The 16337-nt window shown below is 34.5% G+C and overlaps 1 protein-coding gene across 1 annotated transcript; it reads right to left on the bottom strand.

The window, feature by feature from the left end:
* Positions 1-9373: 9373 nt before the first annotated feature.
* Positions 9374-13836, bottom strand: LOC104387536 (cytochrome b reductase 1). Its single transcript, XM_009996307.1, has 4 exons — positions 13785-13836; positions 12598-12806; positions 9892-10046; positions 9374-9709 (listed from the first exon to the last, which is right to left on the bottom strand). The coding sequence occupies exons 1-4, from the start codon at positions 13834-13836 to the stop codon at positions 9409-9411; spliced, it is 717 nt and encodes a 238-aa protein (XP_009994609.1). The 3' UTR covers positions 9374-9408.
* Between the last annotated feature and the right edge of the window lie 2501 nt (positions 13837-16337).

Genomic DNA, 16337 nt, shown 5'->3' with positions numbered 1-16337 from the left:
TAAATATATGTTTGTAGCTGGGGAATTCAGTTTATTTTACAGGAAATATAGTATGGTTTTATGTTTTTATTGGAAACATCTATGATTTAGTAGTTTTTGTTCTGTATTACATGTACAAAGCAGGGTCTGACCTCTTAAATATATTTTTTTATAGCAATATAACAAAAAATTAACATTATTTTTGTTAGTATTGTTTGTGCTAGCCAGTTCTAACACATATTTACAGATATGTATGTAGGAGCAAAATGTACTTACAGCTGTTCTTAAAGTCAATGGAAGGATATGGTATTTAAGCAGTACTCTCATCAATGAATAAAATTATTTTTTATTTCACTGTGATTGTACAGTATTGTATCTTTTCTTGCTATCCAATTACCCTAAAGATGGCTGCAGTTTAGAACTGAGGAGCAAATCCATAATAGATGCTTGATGAATTAATTATATATGTCCACGGACAGCAGTTACTGACCAACTATTGTGATGTATTTTAACAGTGATTCAGAGTTGATGATGAAGTAAAAAATTCAGATCCAAGAGATTTTATAATTTTATGTTTATAATTTTTTATGTTTACTGATAAATCAAGCATTTTGTAGTTTCTTTGTCTAGGAGAAAGAAACTTGTGTCTAGTACATTGAACAATTCATCTTAAAAGGAACTATTTTTCCCGCTCTTGTCCTTGCTCTGGAATTGTGGGGATGACTTATGTCATGCCTTTTTCATTTCAGTATCAAAGGAGGAAAAGTGTTTTGCCACCAGTAGTTTTTGTCACTGGTTCCTACATTACAGACATATCTTTATTTTCTCTTAGTCTCAGCTTGTTAGTGTGTCAATTTAACCATATTTCTTTCACATTGTTTCTTACAGCTAAAGCTGTGAATTGGTATTTCAAAGGAAGCTTTTTGAATGGAAGGCAACATCTATGATTTTGAGTGTTATTAAAATCGTATCTGCATGGCATAGAGCATAACTTCCTTACTAAGAAATCAACAACTGAATCACACCTGCATGATTTCTCAGTTTTTTCCTCCTCCACATTTCATAAGCTGACAGAGTTACACTCATGACATGGGTAAAAAGTAAAAGTGACAAATATTATCCAGAGTTTTACAGGAGTTAACTCAAAATCAATCACAGGTGTTCAAGTGACAGTTTAAAATTGCCCTTTCAACTTCTAGTTCCATGATCAACTCAGAATAATATACTAGTTTTCTTGAATATCAAATAGTATTTATAAGTAAACATTTTAAATGTCTGAAAATTCTAAATTTGTAAAGTTAAAATATTACCCCTACAGAGCAGAAATTTCTACAGGTCATTGTTTGAACTCCTGAAATGTACTAAAGCAAATTTCATCTTTATTTCCATTGGGAAGGCAAAGTACTTTACAGAAAAAAGGATCAAAAGCATCAGAGTGGATATGGTATGTTAATAATAGGAGGTGGGACAGTGAGGGTAGAACTGATGGGACACTTATGGTTCAAGGAATTCAGCACTTCTCATTTATGCTGGAAAAAATGTAAATTATGTCACCCCTGCCTGCTAGTGCCAAGTTATCAGACAGAAATCACTAAGTGATATCTCTGACATAAAAATGACTGGAATGTTATTTCCTTTTGTTTCTTTTCTTCTGGAAATCTTACAATATCCTACTGCAAATGAAACAAAACCCCATATATAATGGTGCAAGAGACAAAGATCTGTCTGTTGTCTCAATGCTAGATTGTTGCTGTTCTATCTCAAAGCTAATTGAAGTCCAAGATGTTTGTACCAAAGCTGTAATGAGACACTGACAAATACCTTTCTGCCCCACTGGAAATGTAATCTTTCTTTTGAACATTTTCTCCTGGTAAATTCCATCTGCAATAGGAATAGGCATTTTGCATTTGAATCGAGGTCACTGCTTTGGATCAGATGATACCGTGTACACTCCACTTGCTTGTAGATGAAATGGATCCTTTATTGTGTTGAACGTAAGACTGTGAATTTTTTACACCTATTAACTTATTGTTTAATCTAGACCAATTTGGAATGCAAACAGTTCTGCCATTTTTTTATCTTTGTATGTATCAGCCCAACAGTTCTCTTAAAAACCTGTTCTTCCCTATCTAGTGATGTATTTTAAATATTCAGTAGCATTTCTTGACTGAAGAAAACAGATAAAGATCAGTGTTTCTTTTATTTATAATGTATTGGATCGTTTGATAGAACTGAATGTTTGACGACATTTACCTCACTTTTGCAGCAGTACAGTAGTAGTTCTATGTATAATTAATAACTCAAACTTGTTTGAGTAAACTTGTTTTCTTCTAAATACCTAGAAACTGCAGTATGTATCCAACATTTTGGTTGATTTACTAGTAAATAGTCCCTTTGACCTCAGTGATGAGAGGTGGTATAAAACTGAAGGGCAGTTGCAGTGTGTTCAATCATCTTCAGTGTTAAAACTTTCATTATCTTTCCTTGCAAATATGTCTTGTTATTTTTCCTTTATAATATAAAGTAAATTATAATGAGTGTGTGTACAAACCCACTATTTTTTCCTCTTTTATTTTGACATGAATATATGCTCTTAGCATTTTCGCTTCCCATCAAATGTGTAGATTGTTTTTACAAAAAAAAATTTGGAAGACATCTCTATACTATGGAGGGAATAATGTGAAAAGTAAAAATAGCAACTAGTCTCTGCAGATATGAAACTGTTCTTATTTAAATTGATGGAAATTTCACTGCTGACTGCAGTGAATGCAGGATCAGGTCCTCAACTCTTTCTGAAAATCAATTAGATGTCTCCCTAATAGGCTTTCATGCCTTTGAAATATCTGTCTGTAAATTACTGTTGGAAACCAATCAATTAGATATTGGAGTTCATGTTATTAAAATAAATTCCACAATATTGTGTAAAATAAAATGCTCTAATTTGCTGGATTTTTATTTACTGAATATTAAGCTGTATCTCAGACTGTCAAATCACTTTGTTTTATTTGCTGAAACATGTAGGACTCAATAGAATGCTGATGTGACTCTTCACATATTTGATTTGTTTCTGCACTGTAAAGAATAGTGCTGGTACTAGGAAGCTGAGAGATGAGAAATTGCTATGTTAGGCATTGGTCTGAAATACATTTTTTAAAGGATTTTTGCTGGTACTGTAGCAATTGAAAATTCTGATTCAGTGTCTGCTAGGAAAATGTTGGAAATACTTTTAAGAGTTTCTTAAACAATAATAAAATCGTCAGTTCAGTAATAGCAGATAACCCAAAATATAATCATTAAGGAAGAATAAGGAATTTTTGCAGTAAAAACTGTGGCTTATTCTAATTTGTATTTAATTTGAATCTTCCATTGTCCACAGGAGATTCAGAGGTGGCTGCAGAGTACATGGCACAAACTAGCAGGTGGTGCAGCTTAAGGTAAACATAAAGCTAAATATTCCACGTCTCCCATCTTCATCTGCTGTCTTTTGGGCTCAATAATCTGTTTCCTTAACCTGCGTGATTGTTAAATGTTATAGTGACCATGAGAACATGTAATATTGTGTTATATATTATGCTATACTGTGCTGATCAGCATATTCTTCTGAAATCTTAGCTAGTTATATAGCTTTTACAGATTTAAAATTACATTAACATTGTTTTGTGTCATTAACATATACTTTAATACAGTATATTTATGATTATATAAGTTACAATTCTGTAATGTAGGTAATATATAGACATGCATGTAGTATGTATGTTAACTTACGCATAATTAATATAAAATATATTTAGGTTATTATTAGTTTTATTTAATAACTTCAGATACTGAGTTAAGTCAAAAGATGCTCTAAATACCTTATAACATTAACAGAACCAGAGAGAGACAAGCTTTGGGAGCAATTTCAAAACAAAGAATTTTTGAAAGTGGTATTTTAGGAGTTGTTATATATTGCTTGTTTATAATTAGGAGGGGAAGAAATAACAAATTTGAAAGAAGGAACTATTGTAACTGGTAAATATTTATTAAAAAGAACTGTATCTGTATATACGTGAAAGCCTGATTCTCAGAATTACAGAATGCATTCTCTTCAGACTAGAAATGGTAAAAACATGACTGTTGGTCTCAGAAAGCATGAGAAGTATTGGACTAGAGGTAATTGTTTTGAAAAGTTTATTTTAACCTAATGAAAAGAAGGTCATAGAATAAAAATGCCATTTCAACCATATAAGTGTAATAAAATCGGCTAATGCAGGAGTGCACTCCTGCAAGAATAAGCAAGAATTGCAAAGCCTGATATGTCCAGTATGGAATACAGAAATGTATCCAAGTGAGTAAACAGCAAGTGAAAGATTATTTCTAGTTGTGAAGAATCTGTTCCAGCAAGAAATTGAACCACGTATAAAATATGTATTTTAAGAGTTTTCAAGGAGTTATAAGTAGGTGAGTATAAAATGATTAAATTATTATTTTTCTCAAGATGACACTGAATTTTGTTGACTGAGGGGTATTGCTTTGTGGTTTAATTTTGTAGCTAAAATTAATTCCAAGAACTATAAAGACTTCAGTAGTCAATTATAGATATTCAACAGTTCTAAAAAAAAAAAGTCCTAACACATCTCAGGCAGACAACATGTAAATGGGTAAATGAAAAGTTAACGTCCTCCTTGAAAACTGTGGTCAAACAAGTGTCTGTCACTTGGATTCCTGCTTTGGAAAATGATCAGTTATGAGGTTCTGTCTCTGGGCTTGCCAAGTAACATTATCTGTAGAATCAGTACTACAAAATACTTTAAGATGTTATTTGATTTTTTAAAACTTTGTGTTTGGTTTTTCTCCTGCTGCAAATTCAAATGGCAGGCTCACTATAGTGTGTTGTACTTCTTATATTCTCAGGAAATCTGTGATACACATTTTTTAAATTTTAGAAATGCAGTGTTCTGTCTTAAACATTATTCCCGAATTGACTTTGCCAATGTAAAAAATGTCTTTTATTATTAAGCCTTGTTTGCACTAAAAAAGTATTTTTAACTAAATAACTCCTAATTAAAACTGAATTCAGTTTTAATGGAGCAAGTGTAGATCCCTTTTTACAGTATCCCTCAGGTTACTTTAATACATGTAATTTTGACTTAGGGTATGGTTTACATAAACATTTCTTTCATTGACTCTCTTGGCTAAAGTAGGTCTCACTGTGGATGTTCATTCTCAGCCATATCCCTCTCTTAATTGACCTGGCTGTTTGTATGGTCATGTGAAGAACTGGATCAATATTCTAGTACAGTTCACCACATAACCCTGCTGACACTTACAATACCATGATGGAGGACAAAGATACAAGTCAGATACAACAGGCAGGAGGTCATGGAAGTTCTTCTGTCCATGTGCTAATTCGAATCTTATCCTTGCTGTGAGACAGAATATGTTTGTTTTATCAATTTTAACAAACTTGCACTGATTTTTCATTGAGTAAGCCCTCAGAGAACAGGAATACGCAGGGTTAGGACTGTTCTGTTAATTTTGTGAGCCTTCATAACTTGGTTCTTTTAAATCCTTTTAAGTCCAACTGCATGAAGTTGGTGGATTAGGGATTGAAATACACAAAACTGTAATGAAGAGTTGAGATGCTTTAGCAGAATATCCCAGCAACTAGAACTATGCAGAAGAGTCCAGTTAAGATATGGGTATTTTTGCCAGCCTTTAATGGAAAACACTGTTGTAAAACTTACTACAACAACTAAGAATCATAAACCTATTCAGCTCAATGAAAATTAATTAGATAAGCTCTTTGACGTAGAATTCAATATAATTCGATTATATATCCAGAAAGGAAGCTTCATGTTTTTGAAAGTTACATTTCCAGTAACATAGTAATGAATTGCAGCACATCTTTGACAGTGCTTTTTTGAGCCAGGGAAATTTATAAAGCAGAAAAAACATACTTAGAAATATAATGATTTAGTTTGCTAGAGCAGAGATTCTTGGAATACAGAGTTAGGAATAGAATGTCCTGGAGAAGGGAGCTTGGAATAAGAAAGAAATGTTATCTAGTGGTTGGAGCACGTGCAACTCAGCAGCTTGGAAGGCTTAATATTGCTAAGTGCAAAATAATGCTTTTTGTAGGGGAAACGTGAAGAAATGTCTCTCCACCTGACAGAACTGTAATCACCTCTTAGGAAGGGGACTTGGGCATTGCTGTGAAGAGCTCAAACCACGTGTGGACTCCCTGCGTTAGTACCTGAGTAGCAATTGAAAATTAAAAAGAGAATCAAACAGAGCCTGAAAAACTCCCTGGTGACTGTTATAGGCTTACAACGGAAGAAACCAAAATGAGCACTGTATGTAATTCTGTGCCAGAATATTGACCTTCAAGAAAAAGCAGGACAGAGTACAGCTACAGTCAGAGACTGGAGAAACATTGAACTCTACTGTCTCTTAAATCCACTAAAAACTCTGGAAGCAACTCTTACATCAATATACCTTTTTTCAAAGAGGAGTAACACTATTGTGCAGGATTTGAACTGCTGTTGGTGTGGGAATGGCTGACTGCCTGTATTGCATGTGAACTTTCTCTCATTTGTTTGAGGATAGGATAGCAGTGCTTAGGTACATAAGCAAATTCTTGGAGCCACATACTGCTTTGGTTATACGTGTACAGTCTCATGGATAGACAAATTCTTCCCAAGCTTTAGCCATGTCATGGGCAGGGTCCCACTGCTTGGTAGCAGAGAACAGTTAATCCAGATTCAGGTGTAATGATGCCTTCTTTGCTGGGTAGCTCTTCGTATTTTCAGGCACCAGCTGTAAAACTGTCAGTACAGACAAAAGAACTAGGAAGTCTTTTACTGCAGCATTTTGAAAGCTGCTACGCTTTTGTTTAGATCAAGAAGTAGTACTAGTGTACCATATACAAAATACCTTTCATTAGTACTCAAACTAGTATATTTAGTGGAATATATCAGAAAACATACTTACAAAGTTCAGTATCCATGAGTAGAGTACATTGAGAACAGAAGCTTTTAGCATGTATCAGAGTGGAGTGCTATTTTTTTGTTATTTGAAATTTGCAGTAATTGTCACTATGTCAGGGTCAAATTTTATGTGAGACTGCCAGATCAAATGGCAGAAGTACTGGAAGTTCCTGTTTTTTATCTAATTCTTGCTACTTCCCTATCTTGTGTACAAGCTTATCTGTAAGCTTTTATGCTCTATATTCACTTTTCTGTAATCACACAGAAATTACAAACATGAGATTAAGAAGTCTGAGGTAGAGCACATTAAAGAACGATTTCCGATGTAAGAGATGACAAAAACTATTTAAGTGGGCCCTTTAAAGTAATATAAAACTAAAGATTTAAATTCTGACAGGACTGTGTGTTTTATGTCTACTAACCTTGTAATTTTATTTTAAGACAGATGAGTCATCTTATTGTGTCATCTAAAGATGACTAAAATCTGCCAAAGGCTGTTTTGGTAGTGCTTGCCACCTAGTGGATTACTGCTTGTATAGACAGATGAGTAGCATCATCTACTACAAAAGCATTTGAAAATCTGCCTGCTAACCACACTATCTAATAATATCCTGCAGACTTTGCATACTGCTAGATGGAAGTGTTTCTGTTGGAATGAAATGCTAGTGAAAGTTTGAATAAAAACTGCAAATATTTTTGCAACTTTAATCTGTCTTCTCCCAGCTACATTTATAGCTATTGCTTGCATTGGCAATAGGCAAAAGATGGAATTTGAGACCAATAAGTAATCAGTACACATGGCCGTGGACTCAACTGTAAACTCAAGCCCCAAGCTAACCTATGTTGGTCGATAGTCTATGATGACACCATTTCACTAACATAAGTGGGGTAATTTCAAATTATACCAGTTGTTTCTACTTCTGTTAGAGTTATCTGTGGCCTTGCCATTTTTTTAGAGTTCTGATAGGTGTATGGTAGTAATTGGATTTTCTCAACATTACCTCAACTCTTCTGTTAGCCACATTGCTTGGAAGGGTTGTCATCCATTTTTGACCTGGACTTCAGTCTCTTCCCATACACTAATTTAGCCTTCATTACTGCCCACTGCTCATACCATAGCACAATGGAAAAATCTTTACAAAATTTACAAGGGTTCTGTTAACTGCTTAGAAAAACCACTTCTCTGCACAAATGGAGTCCTCCTGCCAAAATTTTGAGTCCCCTCTTTCAAGGGTGATATATAGTCGAGCTTCTATGGAATACTGTAATAATCAACGTATTGAAAAAATATGGACTGTTTTAGCAGAACGCTGCCAAAAAATGCAGCCTACAACAGACAGTTAAGAGAAGTTACCAGCAAGAGGGAATTGTCAGGTTTGAATACAGCAAGTTTTCTGCTATACTGATGATTGTACTATTTTTTTCTCTTCCATGATGATGATTTTGGGAAGTTTGAACCAAAAGCTGTATGATATTCAGGAATAATCCGTTTACGCTTTACACTTTTAGAAGAGTTAAGCTCAAGAACATACCTTAATTCTTACTTGTTATAGATGGTTTTTCCATTTGTAGCATTTCATGATCAACAACATACTGATGAGTAAATTGATGCACATATGTTAGTTCTGGGTCAGAAGATTCCATGGGGTCAGAACCTTTGCTGTGTGTTCAATCTGGCTGTTACTTATCTGAGGGTATTTGGATCTTACAGCACACCATATGACCATCATACATCAGAATTTACAATCTTCCCTTCTTTGCTATGGCAACCTCATGACTGAGGTTAGTTTGGGGTTTTTTTTTCCTTTCTAACAAATGCTGTGAAGGGTTTCTGTTACGATCAGAAGGTGAAAAACAGATTCTTTCTTTGTATTGTGAATTCCTTTGCTTTCTGTTGTATCCTGATTATCCTTTCTAACATACAGAATACCTACATTTCATCAGGAACAGAATCAGGGATTCTTGGAATAAAGAAATATTTAAGAAATTTTTTACAACTGTCCTCATGTTTTCAAAAAAGTAGTCAAAATAATAATTTGATCTTTTGCCAAATGTACAAAGTTGTATTTTATTACTGTAATATAAATCTGTACTCAGTGGTATCATAAGCTTGAAAAATAGTTTTTATTAACATACAAATATGAATAAGCAAAATAGACATTGTAATTAAATGTTTACTTTCATCTACAAATGAGTATTACAAGTAACAAAACAATAGAATAATTCGTTACGTTCTTGTGAACATTTAGAAATAGGAAGAAATTTTCTGAAATAGAAGCAAAGGAAGTCTTCTGAAATAGAAAATATTTGGCAATATATTTTAGATTCTCAATAAAATATCTATATAAACAAGTAATAAAAAATAAAACCCCAACCTATTTATACATGAATATAACTAAATTGGAATCAACCAATTTGGGGGTTTGGCAGTGTAATAGTATTTTTATTCTGTGTATTTTCTTTACATAGTTGATCGTTGGCCAGCCTCATCAAGTTTGAGGTTTTGTTTTCTGGCTACTTCACTATTGATCCTCAGATCAGATTTATCTGCATTATTACCATCTGTCATGGTGGATTCTTCTTCTGTGCCTTCAGGAGTCCCTCCAACAGGCAGCAGAACTTTTGCATTCTCTTCTGGGGGGCGCTTCCAATGGGCCCTGCTTGCCATCCACAAAACAAGTGCACCAAACACGATGAGCAAAAGACCAAGGCAGTTGACAAAAACTGCCTCTGGTGGGGATGTACTGTATGCAGGATTTTTCCTTTGGAGGGAAAAAAAAATAAAATAGGTCAGTTGTTGTAAAGACAGTCCTGATCTAAAACCAGCAGTCTCCTGCTAGGTAGGCAGTCTTTTAAGAACAAAACAGTTATGATTCTGTGCAAATCGAAGTACAGTTTGTCATTAATAACTTTAATTAATAAGTGAAAAAAAAATAATGCTTACAATGAAAATATTAGCTTTTCTGTGATTCCCATGAGAGCTGTTGCAATCACTGTTGCAAAGATGGTAAGACCTGAATAAACATGTATCGGCAGGAGAGCTGCTCGGAGAGGAACGGGAGCAAAAGGCAGCAGAAAGACAGCGAAACCGAAGAAAAGCTAAACACAAAACAGATTCATAGTTAAAGCTGTATGGGAAACAAGCTACACTTCTCTAACAGAATAAAAATCATCATAAAAATACCATTTTGAGATGTCATTGGGTACAAATCTGAAAAAAATTGGCATTTTTATTTCTGAATGTGTTTAACTTCAAAAACAAAGATCTAATTCTGGATTAACATCTGGGAAGTGACTTGAAATATTTTATAAATAATCTCACCTAGTATCAGTGTCCAAACTTACTGGTAATGCTAAAACTGCAACCAAACCTGAGTACTGGAAACAAAAGTTTTCAATGTCACTAATTCACTAATATGTAAAGGTTTGAGTAGCTGCATCTTTAGTCTCTTCAAGTTATGTACTCTGCTTCTAATACAGATGTACAAATAAATTGAGATTTGAAGGCAGTCTAACCTTCTGACATAAGTGGACTAAGTACTTTTACCTTGTGAGAGTTTCAGTTAAATCAAAGTGCATGTCTTTAGAAGGTTAATGAGCTCTCAATACATCAGTTGTCATTTTCAGAGTGAAGATGTGTTTGGGTTTTGTGAAGTTATTCAGGGGACATAAATAACTTCCCCCTTCCATTAGGGCTAATTTTGTGATGGAAGATAACCCATCATGTCACATGGTTGCAGTCACAGGCCTGCCCAGTCATATTGAGGTTGCATCCCTTCTTTAGTTTGTTCTACTGTTGCTCATCCTTGCTGCTAAATTAGAAACAGTGCAAGAATTTGTATTTCATCTTGCTTTAACTTCCAGTCTTAGTCCTTGTTTTGTTTTTCAAAACTGGATTAAAGAGCCTCATATTTTCTCCCTGTGAAGCTTTTTAATACACAGTAATAAAGTTATCTCTTGGTTTTCTTTAGATCTGCTGAACAGTTGGAGCTTTTAAAGTCTTTCACTGAGAGATAGTTTTTCCAATTACTTTTCCAGATTTTCTTGCCCTTTTTTTTTTACATTTCAGAAAAATTTATTCCATAGTATTTTCTAGTTTCAATAATGCCATATGTGGAACCTAAGGGAATCTCTTACTAGAGAATTTACTTTTACTGTTGTCACAGCATCATGATAATTCATTTTGAGCTTCGTATAATTTCCAGAGACGTTGCTTTCCAAGATACAGTCTCCATTTTACATTTCTACACTATTCTTGTCTGTGTGCTACATTGTATTACTATACATTTGGCTTAAATACATTATATTTACGTTATTGTTCCTGTAGGTAGAGTATTATTTGAGCATCCATCCTCAATAATTGTTCAGTTCTGAGTCTGACATGCCATTCTTGGCGAATGCCACATATCTTCTCTCTTAACAGATGTACTTCTTTGTGACTATTTTTTACAATAGTTTTCAATCACTTTAACAAACATCAGTATCTGACTGGAGACTTACATACCAGTTTGAAGGAAGTAACACTACAGTTCTATTGATGAAACAGGCAAGGCATTAAGTACCATTGATCATGATTATGTAGCAAAATGAAAAGAATTCAAATCTTATTCACAATTCTTTACCTAAATAATTGGAAAAAATGCTTATATAGCATAGTGGCAGCACAGATTTCCCTGAAATAACTGCATTGTTAGGACAGGAAAAATCTTAACATTGTTCCTTCTTATTCATTAGCTGTTGTTGAGATATAAAGACTATACTCAACAGTGCTACAGTATGTTTTATTTTTTTCTATGTGTTAAAAACCGCATTTCAATAGTATTTCCTGTACCTTCTGGCCTGAGCAGTGAAGGGTAACAGTCCAGAGCCCGGATCCCTCAGCTGGGGATTTTTCTTCACAATTTCAAGGAACAAAATAAATTTCCATAGTGTAATAACACAACAGAGGGAATTCAAATGTCTTTGTAGATACATCACATCTGCAGGTATACACTGTATGTCAGGGCAGGCCTGCTCTTCTTCTATGCCAGATGCAAAACATCCTAAGTTAGCTTATTTTAGATTGTTACTCTTATTCTTTGCCAACAGGAGCTGTTAAAAGCATACACATGAACATTTATCAAAATGTTGCTGATTCAGGGAGACTGGTTAGACAGTAGTAGCTCATGCAGATGTCAGATCCTTTAGATCTGCACTGCTCCCTGCTGTACTTGTTCTGCTGATAAACAAAAATCATGAGGCCAAGAAGTGACTACTTAAAATTATGATTGCTGGGAAAAAAAAAGAAAAACAATTACTTCATCTGAGACTTCCTTAATAAATGCTCTAGCTGTTTTTAAATATACTGCTAGCAAACCAAATCACTTCCTTTGGCTTCAGCAGTTTATAGAGCTTAGAAAAAGATTACTGAATAACTGAGTAGCAAATAAACTGCCATTATCCCAGTAAAAAAACAAAGGTGCTTTAAAGTAAAATTTTCTTTGAAGTCAAGGATCCACTATTTGCACATTTTCATGCTAATCTGCCAAATCACAGAATGTAAAATGAGTATCCCAATAGTTACAGTGTATAATGAGGGCTTATCATGCCTGAATTACCCAACACATTCTTCAAATTTACATTCTGTTTATAAATACAGTTAGATTCTGACCTGGAGAGCATAAAATATAACAGCAGCCAGCCCAATCCAGCTGTGCAGACTGTACATGTTAGGAATGTTCCTGGCATTGTGGTAATCAAACACGGCTACCATAGAAACAATTGCAAGAATCATTGCTATGGTATTTAATCCAGCATGTATGAACTTCATTAGGAGTTTGCTGCACTTCCAGGTCCAGGGCAGTCTGTACACAATAATAGCTGAAGAAAGAACAGAAACAAGTTATGTCTTAGAGGATAACTTCTCTCAGAGTTTAATAATCAAGCATCATTCACACAGTTCCATGGCAAATTACAGGAAAATTCAACCTTTAATCCTCTAAAAAAAGTCTGTTTAAAGGCTTTATCTCCTACGTGTAGCATAGCCTATTCCAAATATACAACTGAGGCTTAAATATAGCTTTTAGAGAGATTTCTTCCTAATTAAAAAACAAAAAACCAAAACAAACAAACAACAAAACTTAAACTTGTTTCCAAAAAAAACCAGCAAAAAAACAGTAAACAATTTTGTGTTATCTTTTCCTCACTCCTGAAATTGATCTATCAGGGATTTTGCATAGGATTTTGATTTTTCTGCTAGTAGTCACATTGGAAGAATAGGGCCCAATTCTTCTATCCAGAATACCACCCATTAAGAAAAACTGTAAGACTATGTTAAAATATTTATTCTTTTTGCTGACTTTGGGTAATGCTATTCTATAATTGCATTGATAGATATTACTGTCTGTTGCATTAACAGGACTACTTTAAATGGGAAAATGCAACTCAGCATAAGGAAACTATAATTTCACTCTTAAGAGGCAAAAGGAGTTGGCAACTACAACTCTTCCAACATTCTTAGCTGAGTTTAAGAGTTTTTTGCCTGTATTTGCAGTAATAACTCTAGCAGACACTGTTTTGTCCAGTCTGAACAAAACAACAATTTTGAGTGTTCTAACTCCAGATGTTCCACAAGGATAACCAAGCCTCGAGCTGCTTCTTGCTAAGCTTTATCCTCAAGGTCCCCATTGCTCCTTCCCTGCCACAGCTGTCCCCCAGGTGCTTTCCACAGGGGACAAAGACCAGATTCAAAGCCCTAGGTACATCTGATTACAAACTAGGTAGTAATTCTGGATGTGTGACAGTACGTAAGTACAGTCAGGTAACAGAGTACAAGTATTTATGACGACACCTGATTACTTGACCAATAAAGGCTAATGCCTACATCCATGAAGTCTTGCCTAAGCTCCATACGTCTAATTAATCACATCTTGATTTAAGGTTTCTGCTTATGAAATTACACTCAAACTTTTTTTATATGATTAGCTATTCTTAAACAGAAGAATACAAATATATACAGGTTTTTAAATAAGTTCCTGTTCCAAACACTAAGAAATAGATGTGCACCAGGAAAAAAAAGAGTAATACCTGATAAATGTGAAGAGTAAGAATTTACTTAAGTGATTCTCAGTGTCCCTTATTCATTATTTCTCCATAACCTCAGCATTTTATGCAAAAAGCATAGGTTGTGGAAAATAAATAGGGTATTCATTCTGTATGTTGTGATGAATAATAATAAATGACAAATTAATTTCCACATTCTGTTTACACTTTTTTTTTTTGCTTGGATGCATGCCAGGAAATACAATACTGTACTAAATAATTCACAAAGAAAACACTGTTCCCAGTGAAATTTCCAGGCTATGATCAGATTTTAAATCAGTGTATGCTTTTACATACTCTGTGAAAAGATAATACTGGAATAAAAGTGTCCCTTAGAATATTTCAGTATATACAGCACTTAGGTAGCTCTTAGCTTTTTAAAAAGTAACAATAGTAAATCCTACAAAATCAGGAAGATGGATATCCAGAGGTATCTTGTCTGTTGACATTTCATCTGATGGGCTACAATACTCCTTCAGTCTCCAACTTTTGTGTTATATAATATGCTCCCCAAATAGTTCTCTATTATCTATTAATTATTTGTGTATGGTTTTTTTGGGTTTGTTTTTTTTTAAGCTATGGTAAACTTCCATTTACTTTGCATATATCCTTACCTAAAGAAAGCTTAAGGCAACATTCTTACTCTGTGACATAGGAAAACTGAGTTTCAGAGGGAAGAAAAATAAACTATTAGGAAAAAGCAGCAGAGTATCTCCACTTATTTTCTTCAAAAAGACTATGCTTATATAAAGCCCAGTAGTTTTATCACAGTAAGTAGTATAGAACTTAGTGAAGTCACCAGGTGTTTCTCATTGCTTATTTATAGCCTAAAAGCACACTTCCTATTATGTAAAACAACTTCAAAATATTGCTTATTGCTCAATAGTAATTTGTAGTAATTTGAAGCCACAAAGATGAGTACACACCCCACTCCCATTGAGAAAATGAAATTTGCTATGTATGTTCAAATCACAACATTCCCTTCATAGCCCAGAGCTAGACAGCCACCCACTCCTCCAGCATCTTCAGACCTCTGGAAGGAATGTCCGGATGTGCTGGACAAGTTTTCTGGCTGGATTAATGCAATATATTATCCAGTGGTGAAGCAAATGTAAATAAGGTTATAAAAAATGAAAATCTATGTTTGTCTAGACAAAATTTGAGTTTATCTTCTATTACAAAGAAAAAACATACTCCTGCCTACCTTTATACTTTAAGTCTCTAGTTTCTTCATTACTTAAGAACAGTAAAATCTTACCCATCCTCTGCCCCCAAAGAGTCAGTGTTGACACTGCAGGAGAATTTCACTGTTCTCTGCAGTATTTATTTGCCCTTCTTGGAGATGTTACTCACTTAGTGCTCTTCATGTTGAAATTAGCAAGAATTTTGTCACTGATTTTATAAAAAAAATAATTTTGGAAGCTGTTACCTCTGTCAAATTTTCCTGTTAGTTTTAATGCCATTAGCATAAATTGACAGTTCCAGATTTCAGGATTTTCAAGGTACAGCCCAGTGCCCTTATTTTTGGCAATATTTAGCTCTGGTTTAAATATATTCACAGACTAGATAAGCACCTTTGTTATGCTCTATCATTATCTGCTTTTTAATTTTTACTGCAAGCATTGTATTTTACTTTCCTAAATTGATACTGTTGATCAGCTACAGTGTGTCTAATTTAGTTGATTTATTGGAATTAACCAGTTACTCTAACAGCAACAACACAGCTCAAACTCCAGTATTCCTGTTTGCTTTAAGGAACAACCTTTGCACTAAAGACTTAACATACTTTTTGTGGGAGCAAGAAAAAGACTTAAAAGTCAGTCCAAGGCTGACCTCTATGTAATAAAAAATTCATACACTCTGTAAACAACCAAAACCCACCACTGGGTCATAATCATTGTATGTTACTTAGGGAACAGAATTAAGAATGAATTAAAAAGATGTATTTTACAGAATAATTTACAGTTAAGTGTGGGCTGATGAATTGCATTTTATGATGCTTGTGGTGCAGCATTTTCTCTGGCACAATCCCCGTTCCTGGATCTAGCTTCAGTGGTACTGAACTTTGCTTTCTTCTCCTGGGACATGGGCGAGAGCCAAAAGAGAGGGAGCCAGAAGAGAAACTTTCCTAGGGCAGCATTCCTGGCACTTCGGTTCTCAACTTGCATAGATTCGGGCTGAGCAGGAAAACACACCTCGCAAGCGTTACTCCAAGTGCAAGGCAGTCCCAGGCCAGGGTAAACAAGTGCTTGGAGAAAAAAACCAACACAACATATATAGCAGTTTCGTCGTACAAGGGACTCTTTGTCC

The sequence above is a fragment of the Chaetura pelagica genome, unplaced genomic scaffold, assembly GCF_000747805.2.
Source record: "Chaetura pelagica isolate M959 unplaced genomic scaffold, ChaPel_1.0 scaffold3, whole genome shotgun sequence".
Taxonomy (NCBI): domain Eukaryota; kingdom Metazoa; phylum Chordata; class Aves; order Apodiformes; family Apodidae; genus Chaetura; species Chaetura pelagica.
The sequence above is the reverse complement of the archived record's forward strand: the minus strand, read 5'-3'. Positions and strand labels throughout refer to the sequence as shown.